The sequence below is a fragment of the Dermatophagoides farinae genome, chromosome 2, assembly GCF_024713945.1.
Source record: "Dermatophagoides farinae isolate YC_2012a chromosome 2, ASM2471394v1, whole genome shotgun sequence".
Classification (NCBI taxonomy): domain Eukaryota; kingdom Metazoa; phylum Arthropoda; class Arachnida; order Sarcoptiformes; family Pyroglyphidae; genus Dermatophagoides; species Dermatophagoides farinae.
Window position 1 is genome coordinate 180,103 of NC_134678.1, and position 18,262 is coordinate 198,364.

Consider the following 18,262-nt stretch of genomic DNA (forward strand, 5'->3'; position numbering starts at 1 on the left):
ATGAATGAATGAATCAGCACATACAATACACACACACAACAGCAACCATAAACCTATTATAAAATCACATTTCGCCAATCGATCGATTGATTGATTCAAAATTGATATACAATACAAAATTCTTTTTTGTTGTTGTACAGAAAAAAAAATTCATTCGACCTACAAAAAAAAAATCAACAACAGAAATTATATATAGCATTATTATCATAATGATGAATGAATGAAAATTGAAAAGTAGGCTTTTTGCATTTCTCTCTGGCACACATTTCTTCTTCTTGTTCGTAAATAGCAATCGATATTTATGCGGTGAATTGGTGATATTTGGCAACAAAACAACGACGATAAGTGACCACATTATTGTTGTTGTTGTTGGCCAGAGTAGTAATCTTGTTAATAATGCCTAATAAATTTGACCGAATAAATAAAAAATGAAAAAGTTGCAATATTCATACGGACAAAAGAAAAAAAAGTAAAACGATCTTTGATAATGTTTGAAAACACGTAATATAAATTAGCACAACAACGATAACAACAACAAAACACCCAACAACAACAACAACAATAATAAGTAAATAAATAAATACCTGAGTCCTGTGTGTGTGTGTGTGTGTGCACGAGGTTTCGGTTTTTTTTTGTATTTCAATATTTCACAACAACAATATATAATACATGTGACTGTTTAATTCAATTTTTATTCAATAAATTTATTTTTTTGCTCTTGAAAAAATGTTTCAATTACTAGAAAAAAAATGGGAAAAGAGAATAATGATAATTGACGGTTATTAATCCATAATAAAGGACAAAAAAACACACACACACACAATAAACACACAAATAATTTAAAGAAAATTTTCGTTTGCTAAATGCTGGCTAAATAATAATAACTGACGGTTCGATTGTAGATTTTATACAGGTAGGTTATATTTTCAAAAAAAACATTATACAATGTTTCCGATGTTATGCCTAACCCTCTGAAAATTTGAAAGGTTAAAAAAGACATTATCTTATTCTACGTCGTTGGTCACCAATGTGAAGTTCGAAGTAAAAAATCATGATGATTATGATGATGAGCATCGGTTGACGATGGTTGATGATGATGAGGATGATGTGGATGTGTTGATGCAGATGATGGTGGTGGTGGTGGTCCAGTAGCAGATGCTGGATGCGGCGGCGGTGGTGGCCCTAACGAAAATCCATTTGTTGCCGAAAATGGATTAGATGCAAATGCTGATGCCATAGATGATGGATGATGCGGATGATGTGGATGATGAGGATGATGATGTGGATTGTTAGTCAAATGATGATAATGATGTGTATGGACATGTGGCGAACCAGTTACGACATTCTGTGCACCAAATAACATACTACTATGATGATGATGCATTTGACTGGGCGTTGGATATGTAGTAGCCACATAATCACGATTTGTATTGCCATCCATTTGATGACTGAATGAAAAAACAAGAAAAATGATAATGAATAAACAATGGAAATAAACAAATATTGAATTGAATTTGTAAAACTTACAGGATGGTCGGTTTGCTATCTTTGATGAGCACCGGAACTGCTACTTTACGTGGTGATGAAGATGATGATGATGTTGTTGTTGGTGTTGTTGTTGATTCAATACAATGGTATGGCGATGATGAAGTCAAATTTGTATTTACCAATGTTGTCGTACTGTTGTTGCTATCAAATTTACTGGCTGTCAAATGATGATTTACAGCATTCACATGATGATGATCATCATTATTATTCATTGATAATGATGGCGGCGATGATGATTGTATGGTATTTGGTGTCGTAGTGGGCGAACTTTCACTCATTGCTTTCTCTTTGGCCTGTCTTTTGCATTTATAACGATGATTCTATGGAGAATTCAATAATTAATAAGTCAATCAGTACTGTGCAATGAAAAATGCACATACCTGAAACCAAATTTTCACCTGTGTAGGTGTCAATTGAATCAATTGTGCTAAATGTTCACGTTCAGGAGCGGAAAGATAACGTTGTTGTTTGAATCTTCTTTCCAATTCATATACCTAGATAACAAAAATGATGATAATTTGACAAAATAAAATTAATTGGATTTCAATCCACAAAGAAAAAAACAAACAAACAATTTTAACAATCGATAATCAATTAAACAGTGTGTAGTGGCGCTGGTACTGAAAAAACAGATTTATGGAATTGAATAATGATGATGATGAAGAATGTAAAAGAAGTGGTCATGAATTGAATTGTTTTTATGTTTGTGTATGCTATGTCAACCCTGTCAACATTGTTTGTTTGTCATCATCATCAAGAGAGAGAGAGAGAGAAAGAGGTCATTAAAAGAAGATATAATACCTGTGCTTGGGTAAATAAAACACGACGTTTTCTTCGTTGCGTATGATGTACGGATGAAAAATGTGTTTGGACCAAACTATTATGATGCTTTGTTCCATGATTTGATCCAAGAATACAATTATTAGCGGCAGCTGCTGCTGCTGCTGCCGCTGCTGCTGTAACAACTTGTGATGTTGATGTCGTATATGCTGATGCTGGTGTTGGATAAGCGCTCCAAGTTGCTGCTGCTGTTGCCGTATTAGCATAGAATGGATCATAATATGAGCTTGGGAAAGTTGATCGGGACATTTCTGGAGCGTTCGAACCATATTGATGATGATGATGATGATGATGGGAATGAGGATGAGAAATTGTTGCGGTAGATGATGTTGATGATGGTGGTAATGGTGCTGGTGGTGGTGAAGAGGTAGATGGATCTATATTCATCATGGCTTGTTGATTTCATTCGATGGACACTCGACTGGAGAAGATTGTCGTTGTTGTTTAAAGACTTAGACGATGTTCAATAAAGCGAAGATCGTTCAAGATGATGATGATGGCAAATGGTCGTCGATATGAATGAATGAATGAATGATGATGGTCTTTTTGGATAAAAGGAAAGGAAAGGAAAGGTTATTGATGATGAGATGAAGATGGCTGAAGAAGTGCTTGCTTTAAACGAGAAACGTTGATCAAAATGGCCCTTATTCAAATTGATGCTTCTTGTCGTCGTTAGCGTTCGTTTATTGTTGTTGAATTATATGTTCGATATATGATGAAACTCTCTCTCTCTCTCTCCCTCTCTCTTTCTCTTATTATTTTTTTTTGTATTCGATATTCTTTTCCTGACCAATGCTCTTGAATGTTTGAGGGCTCTTCACTAAAATGAGATGATCATCCAACAAAACTCTTGGCTCACGACTTTAGTCGACGACCAAAGGAAAATTTGTTTTTTTTTCATTTTTTTCCACCACATAAATCTTACTTTTTTTTGCACATCCATTAAATATATCCAACACACATTCTGTTTTTCCATTTTTTACATTCATTCGCTTGTTGAGCATACTCAATATGAGAATTCCCATGAAAAAAGCTGAAATTCAAATGATTAGGCCACACCTGATTTTGTGCCAACAAATTCAAATACAAAGATAACTTATACAACAAGGCAAATTGTGTAAACATTCAAAGCTCCGCCTATTCGTAGTTTTTCATTTCAATAACCATAGCCAATCATTGATGAAAGATTCGATGTTCGTAACAAGAAAAAAATCGACATGCCCACCAAACCAGAAAATGCACAAGGATAATGAATTGCGATTTTCGATTGCGCATCAATCAGATAGCTGATAAAAGTGTACGCATTTTTCTATATAAGGTATTCATTAAAAGATTGAAGGAAAAATGATGATGATGATGATGATGATAGTTCTGGGCTTTTTCACCGCTGGTTTAATTAAAACTTTGAAAATGAAAAAACTTCAACAATAATAACTTGAGAATCATCGAAAAGAATTTTATTGATTCGTAAACAAATCTTCATCATCATTTATAATTACTAAAATCAACTTTAAGTTTAATGGTTTGATTTTCATTGGAATTTCTCTGTTGTTGTGATAAAGATGAATTCATTTTTGAATCATTTTCCATTGTATCATGAAGATTCGTGGTGGTGGTGGTAGTCTTTCTTCCTTGATGATGAATAGCTTTTTTCAGACAATCACTATATGTTGTATTACTGTTCATAATTTGTTTAAATTCATGTGGATATTTCGGTCCAATTTCTGTCAATTTTTTTAATGAATGTTCATGTATCATAATCTTCTGTGCGTGTGATTGACTTAAAAGTCTTGGATTTGTTTGAAGTTCCGTTGATGATGATGGTGGATCAACATTCAATAATGAAATCAATGCTGGAATATAAATGTATAGCATATTGATTCCTAAAATATAGCAAGGTTAGATTAGTTTGTGATGTAGAATAAGTAAAACACTTACTTTTTTCATCATTGGCTTTGCTTACGAGAATTTCTAAACAGGCTAGAATATTAATCATTGATGTAATACGATTAGTTGAAAGTGATTGATTCATTCGAAATGATGCCGTTAATGAATAGTAAACATCAATTAATTCGGCGGCCAAATTATGAATGTAGAAATTGGATTGATTATTGTTTTGAATTGTAAACACTGATTTCAATGTTTCAATACATTTCAATTGTACCAATTCATTTTCGGATTTCAATGCTCTTGTCATTAAATTTATAATTGGATATTGTATCTGTGGATGAGACAGCACCTCTTCCGGTGAATGTATAATGAATACACCAATTGCTAATAATGTGGATATGAAATCCTGTTTCTGATCATCATTACCACCACCTATTTGAATTAGAACCCATTAAAAACAGTAGATTGAATGGATGAAAAGGATTAACATGAAAATTAGAAAAAACACTTGAAAAATGCTTGCTTACTTGTTTTAGAAAGATCCAAAATACGTGCAATAGCAGTTTGTAATAATTGAATCCACTTCAAACGAATCTCATCATTATCATTATGAGCCATCAACATTGGTGATGTGCATAAATTCTTAATACATTTGAGAAAAGTAATTATCGGTTGTTTTTCATACAATTTTTCATCATAAACAGTTTGACATACGACCGATAATTCACAGAATACACCAATGATTAGATAAAGAATCGTTGGCAATATTGCAACAGTATCGACTGGTTGGCAAACATTACATAAATCGCTTAGAATTTGCAATACATTCGCTATAATTTTAGCATTGTCATTGTTGAATAATTGAAAATAATTTGTTGATTTTTGACTACGAACAAAACAAAATTCCGGCGTTTTAGCCAACTGGGGACAAAGTTGTGGCAATTGTCGTACTAGAATGGCTAAACATATTTCCAATATTGAATAAACAATTGATTTATGTGCTTCAATACCGGTTACGGATGATAACGATTTATTCGATTCATTCCCATCACGTTTCATTCGAATTTGTATATCGATCAATGATTTGATAATTTCTGTAATTACCAATTGACAACCAGAAACCTCGTGCGTCAATAAAAGACGATGTAATACTTGCGATAATTCCAATATTAATTGCGTATCTTTCGATAATATTGATTCTGTGACTTCATTATGTGTAATCAATTCTTTCAATGAATCAAGATATGTTGAAACATAAGCAACTTGTTCCGTGGATTTTGGATTACTTAATGATTCAATACAAACACCGAATAATAGATAGAACTGTTCGAATCTAGTCAAATTCAATGAAGTGTCATTTTCAAGTTGTTCAAAGCCTTTATCCGAACAACAAAGCCATAATGCAGCAGCATTTAAAATTGATGGCCATGATGCACGATACATTGGCCGTACAATATCGATTGTTTCAAGATTGAAAAATGTACTTCCATCTGGCGGTATTTGACTATAATATTCATCCGGTAATGTAAGCAATGCGTGATCTTTCAGCGCGAAAATCCAATATTTCGATAATGTTAATAATTGTGGCTGTACAAGATCTAATAAACTTTCACTATTAATCGTTACAGATGGTGATTTCATTTCTTCTTGTTGTTGTTGTTTGTTTCGTAACATGGCTACAACATAAACTTCAGCCCATGCTTTTAATATGGCCAATTTTTCCATTGTTGATGCACTTTCATTGTAGATTTTTGAATTGGAATGTTTATGCAATTTTTCCAGTGATGAAACCAGAAGTTGATGTACACGACGTAAATCATTCAGATCACGAGCAACACCGCTACCGATCCAAGCACTACAAACTTGACATGCCATAGCTGTCACATGTGATGGTGTATCCACAGCGAATGCTGGACGTAATGCAGCACCAACCTGTGCTTGATATTGCTCCAAAATTACATGATTTTCAAATTCCGGTTCTGGAACATGAGCGAATTTATCGATAACTAATTCAAGCGTTTTCAAACCTTCCATACGTAATTGATCACAATCAGATGTAGCACCAATGAATGACATTCGAACTAAATCCGGTAAATGTAAACAAAGAAAATCTTGATCCTGATGTTTGAGACGTTTTTCTCTTGCCATATTCAAATCAAAATGAATCGCAGCATCATTCAGCGATTGACTACATGTGGAAATAATCTTGTACAAAATATTCATGATAAAAACTCGAGTTTGCCAACGATATGTTAGTTTAACATTCAATGAATCATTATGGTTAGATTTAAAACCACTTTCTTCAAAATCACCATCATCAGCATCATGGTCATTTTCATTCGAATCAATGGTGGATGATCCAGCATCTGATGCACTTAAAACTTCTTTACACAATGTAATCCATAGATTGAGATTTTTTTCATCCACATGTTGTACAAGACAATTCAATATTTTCTTAATGTTATTCATATTTGATGAATTTGTTTCATAATCAAGCAATGCGACTAGAATGCCTGGAAATTGATGATTAGCTCGAAGATTAAAATTTGATATGATTCCAATCTTTTGTTGGGATTTATTTTGAGCGACCCATTCTGATCCATATTCAATCAATGCTTTGGAATCTTTCTGTGCAATCTGTTGAAAACAACAAATAGATGCTTTACGAAGTAGATACCGTGAACTAATAAATCCATCACATAGAATGAATATCAATTCATTCAATTCATAACAATTTCGATCAAACATATGAAGCTGTTGAAGACAAGCGATAGTTTCACTTTTGATGAGGAAATCACCATGTTCTTGTAGTATGGAACATGCAATCATTATCATCAATCGAATTTCATTAATTGAATGTGTGGATGATGTTTGAAATTCCGGTCCAATCGTTGTAATAATAGCTGAAAGACATTTGGCAATACTTTGATGTATATCAATCAATGATGGCGATAATGCCATCAAAATTTTTAAACATTGCGATAACGTTGGTTCAACATATGGTCGAAACATTGGTCCACCAGATTCAACAATCAATGTCAGTGCATGTAATGCCCATAACTGGACCGATGGTGATGAATGATCTTCGGCCAATGCCAACAAAAGACTAATGTTATTCTTGAGTTGTGGAACCGAACCCATTCCTACGACATAATGATGTATACAACCAATAGCTAATGAATAACCCGTTCTAGTCAATGCATCACGTGCGGTACGTAATTTTTCGAAACATTGTTGAGTAATAGTTGATAAAAATTTTGCATCATTAATCGTTTGTACACAACGTCCAAGACTTTCGGCTGCTGCATAACGAATCAATATGTTCTGATGATCCAATACATTAAATAGTTGTGCAACGACTAGTTTACGAACTTCATCGATTCCTAGATTGATTTTATTCTCCACCAATGTCTATTTAGAGATTAAAAGTTGGTGAAAAAAATTATTTAAAAAAAACATTTCGAAAACATACTCTTAAAACGCCAAGCATAGCCGTTAATATGTTGATTTGAATGGCTTCTTGTCGTGAGGATTTAGCATGTTTCAAACATTCTTGAAAATGATTCAACATTTGAACACGATGTTTTTGTGCCACATAAGGAAAAACCAAGGCAAAGACTTGTGCCGATTTATTGATAACAGCAACGGCCAATGGTGGTGATGCTGGTACCAATAATGGATCATTGGCCGATTTATACAATATGGTTGGATCATATTCAATTGAACCGACACCCGATGATAAATGATTTTGAATCTGCAAATTAGAAAAAAAAATTAGAATCACCAATCATATGAAAACAGAAAAATAAAAATTTAAAGATATTCTAAACTCTAAATGAAAAAAATCAAGACAATAACAACAACAGGCCACACTCACAGAATCCTTTTCCAATTTCCTATTCGGTTCCATCTTTGATTCAGTATTGATAAATTGAAAATTTTAAAAAGAAAAAGTAAAAGGAAAGCCACCCTTAACCGAGATGAAATTTGTACGAAAAAAATCCTACCTGATCTTCTACCAAACTATGTTCAGTATCTTGAATCCATGAACCAAGTATAATATCAGCATTGGTTTGAATTAGATGACGAATCAATGAACTTGATGTGTTGACAACATTCTCTGTTAAAGTTAAATCGGAAACCAATAAACGAAGAAGATTTGCAAAACAATTTTCATAAAGTTGTGGTGGTAAACACAACAGGACTTGATATAACCGCAATCGAACCATTGTATAGCTGCCTTTGATTGCCGGTCCTAATGTTTTAAAGTGACTATTCAATGATACAAGCATTGCAATAGCTGATTCAACTGGTGTGAATAATCGTCGACGTATTTCATCGGTTACTAATTTTGAACAATAAGTTAAAAAACTGGACATTGCAGCCAATGCACCGGCACGATTTTCCAATGTTATCTGCCAAGTGAAAGCATCACCACGTGCTTTTTCTGAATCCAATTCTTTTGTATTACGTGGAAATGAATTCTTCCACAGTAATAATAAACGGGGAAGAAGATTTTTAATCTGACCCGGACCTAATGATAATACAGCGCCCATTAGTTGCCAACCAGCTTGTGTTCTTGGCATTGAAAGACGACTATTTTGTGATGCTGTTCGCAATAAATCTTCAGCAATGTTGAATACTAATTTCGTTTTGTTTTGTGGAATGCCTAACGGCGTATAACGAACTGTTCCAAACAATGCGGATAAAACATATGAATGACCATTTATTGATTCGGGACTTGTACGTAATGTTTCTAGCCTTTCTAGAGAACGTTCCATCAATGGTGTCAGTTGACTATTTACGGCTAAACATATACATCGTAGACACCATGCTGCTGATAATCGTACAATATGCGCTGGATGATTGATTACAAAACAGACATTATCGATCAAACTTAAATGTGTATCATTCAATATTGCCAAACATGAAGCACCTAATTGATTGATTAATGTACCAATTTCCAACAGACAAACGACCAGAATATGTTGAGCGGTTTGTAAATCAATTGAATTTCGTATAACAGAATTTTTTTCTATTTCAGCATTTGCTGAATCTTGAGATTTTGGATTCGTACTCATCACATGTCCAACACGTGAATATTGTGACATTATTTTCACCAGTTCTTTGATTGCCATAAATTGCCCCTTTTCCGTAATGTATGTACTGATGATCATTTTCAAAATGAATGTTATACATCTGCGACTGTGGATAGCATCTAAATGTGTGGAGACGGCTTTTGAATTGCTTAGGATTTCGAAGAAATGATTTAATAAAACCGGACTATTTCGTTCGATCCATTCATAGCCCATACGATTACCGAAATCTACATAGGAATGAATGACACCGATTCTGATTTCACGATTGGCCGTCGAACTACCTTTAATCATTTCGCCAGCTTTTAAGAATCCAATTCCACCTCGTAAAAATCCCGAAGCCAGGAGATTTAGTACTTCTTCAAGGGTAAAAATCTTCACCTTTGTCGAATTAGCCGATATTTGAAGTGATTGTAGACTTTGTCTAATCGAAGGCGTTTGTGTGATCGCTACAACCGTTCCAAGAGTTTGAGCTATAGCCAAACGAACCTCATAATTGGATCCATCCAATGCACGAAAACAAAGCGAGAAAACATTTTCAATTTCGGTCGTATACAAAAATGATGCTACTTCGATCAGTTTCTGCAGGCAACTAGCTGCATTAGCTCGAACTGACATGGATCTATCCAACATTCCATGTTTCAGGCTTTTATAGACATCACGATGTATCGAATTTCCAGCTGAACCTAATCCAGAAATGATCATCCGTAGTGTGGAATATATTTCGAATCTTGTTTGAGACTGTTGTCGAAAAAGTAAAAAAAGTAATTATAAGGTAAATTGAGAAATATTACTATTTACATCAACATTTTTCAGTAGTTTCAAAAGCGATTGAACTGTTTCTTCGTATGTTCGACCCATCAATCGTCCAAGATTTTCGTACATAATACCTATGCAAATTATTGAAGATAATTTTGAATTGGAAATTACTGCAGAATCATCTTTATTTTTTAGAGTCTCGATGAATTTATTGACCGTATCAAACAGTAAAAAAGTATCACCAACAGTGAATATCATTGCCAAACATTTTGCAATCAATCGTCGAGATGGATTGCCATTTTGACTAAACAATTGTTTTATCAGTTGATCGACTAAAGTCTTTTGAATATCTTTAATATCATCCTGTGAATGGTTGAAAATTAATACCGGATAAATCTGATTTGAATTTACAAACCTTTTCGGCTTTATGTAAAAGTTTCGACAAATGTCGCAACCAATCATAGACATAAATAATTTTCTTTTCACCATTCAATTTATGGAATTCGGTTTCGTTGAGCAGATAATCACTTTGAGAGGCCATTTTTTCGCTTTTTTAACAATTCACCATAAACGATAAGATTTTTAATTAATTCATTACAATTGGAATCGAATATTTTTTAAGATTTAATAAAAAAAGATTCTATTTTTGTCAACGCGTCAATTTGTCATTCCAGTAGGGTCAAAATAGCCATCGCTTTATTGTTTACCAAGAATCGGGTCAATTTGGCTACATTCAAATTGATTTATTTTGGAATTTATTCAATTATCTTGAGTGAAAATTGTTTTTTTTTTCATTCAACCAACAAAATGGCTCATTATAAAGGTGCAGCATCCGAAGGTGGTCGAGCACTTCAATTACAAAAACAACGTGAAAAAGCTTTGGAAGAATTGGAATTACGAAAGAAAAAAATTGAAGATGAATTGAAATTATCAAACATCAGGAATAAATTCGCTGCACATTATGATGCTATCGAACAGCAGATTAAATCATCGACAGTCGGTTTGGTCACACTGGGCGAGATGCGTGCCAAACAAGAAGGTCTGGTTAAAGAACGAGAACGACAATTGGCATTGAAAAAAGAATCGATGATTAAAAAAGAGATTGAATTACGGAATGAGCAGAAAGAAAAACAAAAGAAACAAATCAAAGCATTATCATTCCGACTTGATGAAGATGAAGATGAAGATGAAGAAGAAGAAGTGCAGAATGATGATGATGATGATGATGAATCCGAAACCGATAAAAACGAACCGAAATCCAATATTATCAATGATGATTCGAAATCAGATTTAGATTCATCGGATAGCATTAGCCAGGACTCATTCAACAATCATAATGATGAACCACAAAATAAAAAACGTAAAATGATGAAAAACCCAGATGTGGACACAAGTTTTTTGCCGGATAGAGTACGTGAAGAAGAAGAAAATCGTCTCCGAGAACAATTGCGTCAAGAATGGGCTGAAAAACAGGAAAAATTAAAAAATGAAGAAATCGAAATCACTTTCAGTTATTGGGATGGTTCTGGTCATCGACGATCAGTGATGATGAAAAAAGGCAATACAATGTATCAATTCTTACAGAAAGCCTTGGAATTACTGCGTAAAGAATTTCATGAATTAAAAACAGTTACCACCGATCAGCTGATGTATATAAAAGAAGATTTAATCATACCACATCATTATAGTTTCTATGATTTCATCGTGACTAAAGCGCGTGGTAAAAGTGGACCATTATTTAGTTTTGACGTACATGAAGATGTACGGCTTGTGTCCGATGCGACCGTTGAACGTGATGAATCACATGCTGGTAAAGTATTACTGCGTAGCTGGTATGAACGTAATAAACATATATTTCCAGCCAGCCGTTGGGAACCATATGATCCAAATCGAAATTATGATAAATATACTATTGGTGATCGTGTTAATAAAAAATAAAATTTGAATTTGAATCAATCGGAATTTTTGTGTAAATTAAAAATTTAAAAATCACCACCACCAGATGGCGCCATAATTGGCTTTTTTAAAAATTGTTTTTTAATAAAAAAATTTGAAATTCAATCAACCAAAGTCAACTTTACAGTTTTTTTTTCTTTTGTTACAAAGAAACAAAGAATAAAACATTAATTTTATTATTATTTAATAAATTGATTGATTGATTGATTTGATACTAACGACATCATTCAGTCTAAATTATTCATTAAATATTAATTTGTTTTGTCAATTTGATTATGAAAATGAAAATATCCATTTGGTGGAACAAGAATGTTATGATTCGATGTGTGTGTGTGTGTGTGTTTGTTTGTTTGTTTGTTTGCGTATGGGTGATATATTTGCACTAAATAGTAATATTCTTGTGAATCTCATTCATTCATTGATTCCAGTCGAATTTGATATTTCGTTTTTGCCTGGTGACAAATGAGGCTTGGTACAAAATAAAGACAGAGATAAAAGAATGTGGGAAAAAATGGGAAATCATTTTCTTGTTGTCGATTGAATATTATTATTGGTTAGATAGTTGATTGGTTTTGATTTGTATTTAGCTAGGTAGCATGTATGTCCATAATATGTTGACCAGAACTATCATATAATGGTGATGGTTGATGTGTAATACCTGGATGATGATGATGATGGCCCATCATTGTATGTCCCATCATCATTGCAGCTGCAGTTGCCGCATGTGTATGGTGATGATGTCCCGATGATAATAGCATCTGTTGTTGTGTACGTAATTGTGCTTGATTAATGGCTGATGCAGAATATCCAGCCATCGCGTCCATCGTGGTGGTGGTGCCATCCGTACATCCTCCGTCTCCTTGTATGCCTAATAATAATAAACACCTAAGAATCAGATGAATTTAATAATAAATAGTAAAAGTTAATGATAATAAATACTTACCAGGTGTACGAAATTGTTGGCTACTGTCCATCAGATAACCCATATTTGGATCGGGACTATATGCTGAACCGGCTGATCCTAATGAACCACCAAGATCTACAAATACAATAACGAGAAAAACAAATTATCGTTATATACACGACACTATGAAAAATTCAAACAAACCTGCTCGATTTGATTGATCAATCATTGGTTGAACGATTCGTCTTCTGGCATTGATAAACCTGAGAGAAAGAGAGTGGAAAAAGAATGGAAAAAGGTGTTAAAATCTCACATCAATAATGACAATAATAACAATAACATTTTTTCGATGATACACACACACACACACAAGGTTTGCGTGTTCGATTGGAATGGAAATTTTTTCACAATAATCACTTATCATTATGGAAATTCTACATTAAAATCACACTACCAAACAACAACAACAACAGTCGACAATCGACTCATCATCGTCATGCAAAATGATTATCTATCATCATCATTATTATTATCCTGCGAATATCGTCGAATATTGTCGGATTTTCAAATGCTGAAATTTGAATCAAACAAACAAACAAACAAATTAGCTGTCAACAACAGCACTGAATGAATGAATGGACACACACAACACACACATTGAGAGAGAGAGAACAACAACAAAAGGTTCAAATTATGGTGGTTCATCATCTTCACACCAATAATTTTCTCTCGATCAAATTGTTGACTGCAATGGATGATCTATTCATCCAATCTATCTATCTGCTGTTAGGGTTCATGATTCGAATGGTACGATGAATTTGCATGTTTTATTTTCTCTTTTGCTCTATCCACACACACACACAAACATTCCTAATGATCATTTCAAAAATGCATAACACACACACAAAACATACGTGTTCAAAAAAACAAACAATGAAACACTAATTAATGATCCATAACCGTATGGTTCCATGTGTGATAAACACACACACACACACACATAAATAATTCTCGTCATCATTATATAACGGGAATTTTGTCATTTACAATTAGGTAAACAGGAAAAACAAAATTCGAAAAGAATTCATACAGACAGATAACGGTGTATTATGAATTTGCAAGAATAGAAAAAAAACATTTTCATTCATAACATTCGGTTCAAAATAGAAACAAATTGATGATGAATAACCCCTGATGATGATGATAATGATGATAATCACCATTATCAAACATACACACACGAGCACCATCACCAAACCAAAAAAAATAGATAGATTGCATGTTTTTTAGTTTCCCATGAATGAATTAGTAGTTGAAAAATCTTTCGTGCTGAATCTCATCATATTCTACAAATGTCATATATACTCTGATGATGATGATGATGATGATCATTGATAATGATTATTACATTCTTTTTCTGGTATATCTACCTTTTCATGAACCAGGAAAAAATAGATATTTTTGTCTGTAGAATGAAAAAAAAAAATATTGCATGAGAGTTCAACCAAGTGTGCCCATTGCGAATCGAATTGTACACACGCACATCAGTGGATTGCAAACAAAACAAAACAGAAAAAAAAATCTAAATCGAAAACAACACATCCACCACCACATTCAGATAATCACCTTTGAATGATTTTTATTCTGCGGTGGGTGAGGGGTAGAAACGAAAAAAAAATAGCAAATGGACCACCAGAAAAAAAATCTAATATGGTTCCAACAACAACAACAACGAATAAAAAAATCAAAATGAAACAGGACATCATGACATTCGAATCTAATAATAAAGAACAATTAAATTAAGATTAATGTACGACGACGATTCTTGAGTCAATATTTGCTGTGAAATGAAAAACATTCCCTTTCATTCTCTGTCTATTGAAGATTAAAATCGGTCAACAACAACGACAGTGATTGACTTGGCTCTGGCTCTGAAGAGAAGAAAAAATCCAGCAGGTCATCATCATGATGTAATCGAAAATTAATTTGCAATAATAAAAAAAAATGAACAGAATCGATCCAATGGCTAGTAATTACACATGGTGTGTGTGTGTGTGTTTAGTATCACCAGAGAAGAGAACGAAAACGATCCAACAGGGACAACAGATGTTTAGTATATAAAAAAAGTAAGTTGTGTTCTGGCTCTGATACCGAACCATTGGTGATCCATGATGATGATGATGATGATGATCATTTGATTGTTTCATAGGCGCGAAATCTGTATATTTTGCTTGAAAGTTGAAAATAAAAAACAAACAATCCAGAATGTCTCCTGATGTCGAATGATGAAGAATGAGTGAATGAATGAAAATGAAATTGTTTTTTCTCATTTTGCTTGGCGGTAGAGTATAGTATTCTAGTATTCTGTCATAAGATTCTACAAAATTGAAATCGATTCCATATTGGTGATATTTAATTGTCATTCGATTTGGAAAGCAGCAACAACAACAACAACGACAACGACAAAAACGTTTTTCTTTATCTTCAATTCGTTTCATTCATTCATTTCTATTTCTATTTCTATTGCAAATGGCAGAAACTAATCTTTTTTTCTGGGTAGATTTTTCGATTCTATTTTATTTCATTTTCCGATCCCGTCAAAATGTTGTTAAAACATATAATTAAATTGGACAGTCAAATTTCTCTCGATTCAAGAATCAGGAATCAGAGAATTCTGTCAGTGTTTTTTTTTCTTTTTTGTTTGAAAAAGTACACTATCACTATTGTCAGACAAAACACACACACACACATGAAAAAAGCAAAGTTATAATTAAAAGATTAGTTTAGTGACTAAACTTTACCAGTGAACACACAAGAGAAAATAGCTTTGTGTATATGTGTGTGTTTGTCTTGTTCGTTTTGATTTTTTCACTGATTTTCGTTCAAACAATTTTTCCATTTTGTTGATATATGACACTTGAATTTTTTATTATTAAATTCCAACCAAAAACTACATTGTCATCGAATGAAAATTTTTTTCAATTTTAATTTTTCAAATTTGCATTTCAATCATTCACTATATAGTAGTGATGGTGGTGGGTTTTTCAAGAGTTCATCACTCATTCACTTCAGAATCGAATCTAATTCAGAGAAATAATTTGAAAAATATTCTTTTTCTGGTGACAATTATCATTCGAAAAAAATATCGATCCAAATTGATTAGAATTGACAAAAAAAAACACAGTGTTGACAACTGAGTGAAAATTTTTCAACGAAAGAAAAAATAATGAGAAACGATTACCATAACCACCAAAAAAAAGAGACATAGTTCATTATTATGATGATTGGCAAAATTGTTCATTGTTCGATATATAATACTTTATGTCTGGTGCCAGAAAACAGAGACAGAACACAACAAAACAACAACAACAGAATCCCCAAAGTTCCTTCAAAACACACACACACAGTGGGCTGTAGTTGATAGATCACGTGCCATGGTTTTTTTTCATCATCATCATCATTGGTTTCAAACACAGAATATTCAAAAAACCAACACGTGGCCAAATCTAAACTGTTTTCATTTAATGCTAAACAAACTTTAATTTGAATTTTTTTTTCTTTCTTTACAATTATATTTGCTTTGTGCAAAATAAAAAAAAAATAATGAGACAAACAAGATTGTGTGAGAACAAACGGACAAAATCATCATCAATTTGAGATCAATAGATCGATCGATGATGATGAAATTGATTAATGTTGAAATTGGAATTGACTAAACCATTCTATTAAGAGTAAATTTTTCTAGGTAACAAAAAAAATGACCATCCTTTCCACATTTCAAAATATCAGTGACTTGTCTCAAAGAAACTAAATTTTATTTTTCGTCTCGTTGTTGAAAATCGGCCAATTTTCAAAATTCAATAATAATCATCCACATCATCATAATAATCATGTTAATAATAATGATGATGATGATAAACGATATTTTGCATATATAGAGATATTAAAATGAAAATGGCCATGGGGAAAAAATCAGAAATTTTTTTGAAGACCTGTCAAAATCATTCATTCATACACACACACACTAATTTCATGTCTGTCAATCAAAAAGGGAAAAATTTTGTTATTTTCGACTGGAATCAGTAATTATTGATATTCAGGATGAAGAGAAGAGGAAAAAAAATTACATTTTCTATCGATCCATGTATATGAATGAATAAAAAAACAAAAAAAAATTTCTGGACCTGTCATACACACACACACACACAAACAAGAGATTGGCCAGCGAACCTACTAGTAGTTTTCAGTTTTTTTTTACTTCTAGTAAAATGGATTTTCGAGATAAACAAAAAGTCACGTAGTGTGTGTGTGTGTGTATGTGTTTATTGATTGAAAAGATTCGTGCTTTACATACGGTTTTTTTTCGTGGAATCTAATCATCATTCAGGTAAAAATTCAACAATTTTAATTGCTACTGATTGCTATTTACTGACACACGCACAAAAAAAACAGAATTTTTGCTGTTGTTTATCAAAAACAATATGCAAAGTTTTGAATGAATGGATTATCATCAAATAACCTTTCGCGTATACAAAGTCCATAGGTCACAAAAACGCACGAATATTATGAATGAATGAATCAAATTGAAACAAACTTACCAATTATTCACTTGCAATATTGTTAGACCAGTATCTTGAGCTAGTTGCTTTTTTTGATCTTCAGATGGATACGGATGCTGTGTGTGCAAACCAATGAAACGAAAGATAAACAATAACAACAACAAATCAATTAATCAATTTTGAAGATAATCAATTTTAAAACAAAATCATTACCGTTAAATGCTGAAATAGCCAAGCTCTCATTATATTCGTTGCTACTTTAGGAAATATGCCACGTTTTTTCTGCCGTTTTTTACTACGATCATCATCATCATCATCACCGGTACCATCACCCGATCCAATGCTAGCGTCGCCTAAAAAAGATCCTGTTTTTAACAACAAATCCAAATGAAATTAGTGAATATTGAGAAAAATGAACGAAATAAAAAAAATTGCTTGTATAAAGGCAAACTATCATCATCATAAAAATGACCATCGGTCAAATGAGGTGTGAACCATGTCTGTTTTTTTCCATCATCATCACATTATGATTGTGTCACAATTGGCTAATATCATCATCATTATTATATGATCATTTTCAAGATCAACTGGGATCTTTCAAGTGTGTGCATGTATAGAGAGATCATTCACTTGAATTACAATTGTACGATAGCTACAAAAGCCGAATGACGAATATACAAGGAACTTTTTTTTTGTAGCAACTTGAACAA

At 32.9% G+C, this 18,262-nt stretch overlaps 4 protein-coding genes across 5 annotated transcripts in view; 1 reads left to right on the forward strand and 3 right to left on the reverse strand.

The window, feature by feature from the left end:
• Positions 1 to 675: 675 nt before the first annotated feature.
• LOC124499606 (uncharacterized) lies at positions 676 to 3,726 on the reverse strand. The gene is made up of 4 exons (XM_047063545.2): positions 2,350 to 3,726; positions 1,929 to 2,042; positions 1,528 to 1,868; positions 676 to 1,448 (listed from the first exon to the last, which is right to left on the reverse strand). The coding sequence occupies exons 1-4, from the start codon at positions 2,776 to 2,778 to the stop codon at positions 1,022 to 1,024; spliced, it is 1,311 nt and encodes a 436-aa protein (XP_046919501.1). The 5' UTR covers positions 2,779 to 3,726; the 3' UTR covers positions 676 to 1,021.
• Positions 3,727 to 3,823: 97 nt separating this feature from the next.
• On the reverse strand, positions 3,824 to 10,689 carry LOC124499574 (HEAT repeat-containing protein 5B). Its single transcript, XM_047063501.2, has 8 exons — positions 10,549 to 10,689; positions 10,176 to 10,496; positions 8,286 to 10,115; positions 8,156 to 8,188; positions 7,751 to 8,032; positions 4,806 to 7,689; positions 4,327 to 4,710; positions 3,824 to 4,271 (listed from the first exon to the last, which is right to left on the reverse strand). Exons 1-8 carry the CDS (start codon positions 10,672 to 10,674, stop codon positions 3,874 to 3,876), a joined length of 6,258 nt encoding a protein of 2,085 aa, XP_046919457.2. The 5' UTR covers positions 10,675 to 10,689; the 3' UTR covers positions 3,824 to 3,873.
• Positions 10,690 to 10,940: 251 nt separating this feature from the next.
• Positions 10,941 to 12,085, forward strand: LOC124499610 (protein FAM50 homolog). Its single transcript, XM_047063551.2, has one exon. The coding sequence runs from the start codon at positions 10,941 to 10,943 to the stop codon at positions 12,069 to 12,071; it is 1,131 nt and encodes a 376-aa protein (XP_046919507.2). The 3' UTR covers positions 12,072 to 12,085.
• A 259-nt stretch (positions 12,086 to 12,344) lies between these two features.
• Positions 12,345 to 18,262, reverse strand: part of LOC124499598 (homeobox protein Meis1) — a 30,360-nt gene continuing 24,442 nt past the window's right edge. Inside the window, exons 8-12 of one of the 2 annotated variants that reach the window (XM_047063538.2) lie at positions 17,766 to 17,917; positions 17,592 to 17,668; positions 13,198 to 13,256; positions 13,033 to 13,128; positions 12,345 to 12,957 (exon numbers count right to left, since the gene is read on the reverse strand). In XM_047063538.2, coding sequence (XP_046919494.1) covers positions 12,677 to 12,957; positions 13,033 to 13,128; positions 13,198 to 13,256; positions 17,592 to 17,668; positions 17,766 to 17,917 — 665 coding nt within the window. In that variant the 3' untranslated portion in view covers positions 12,345 to 12,676. Of the gene's footprint in view, positions 12,975 to 13,032; positions 13,129 to 13,197; positions 13,257 to 17,591; positions 17,669 to 17,765; positions 17,918 to 18,262 lie in introns of both variants that reach the window. The other variant, XM_075728405.1, reaches the window with a different exon arrangement.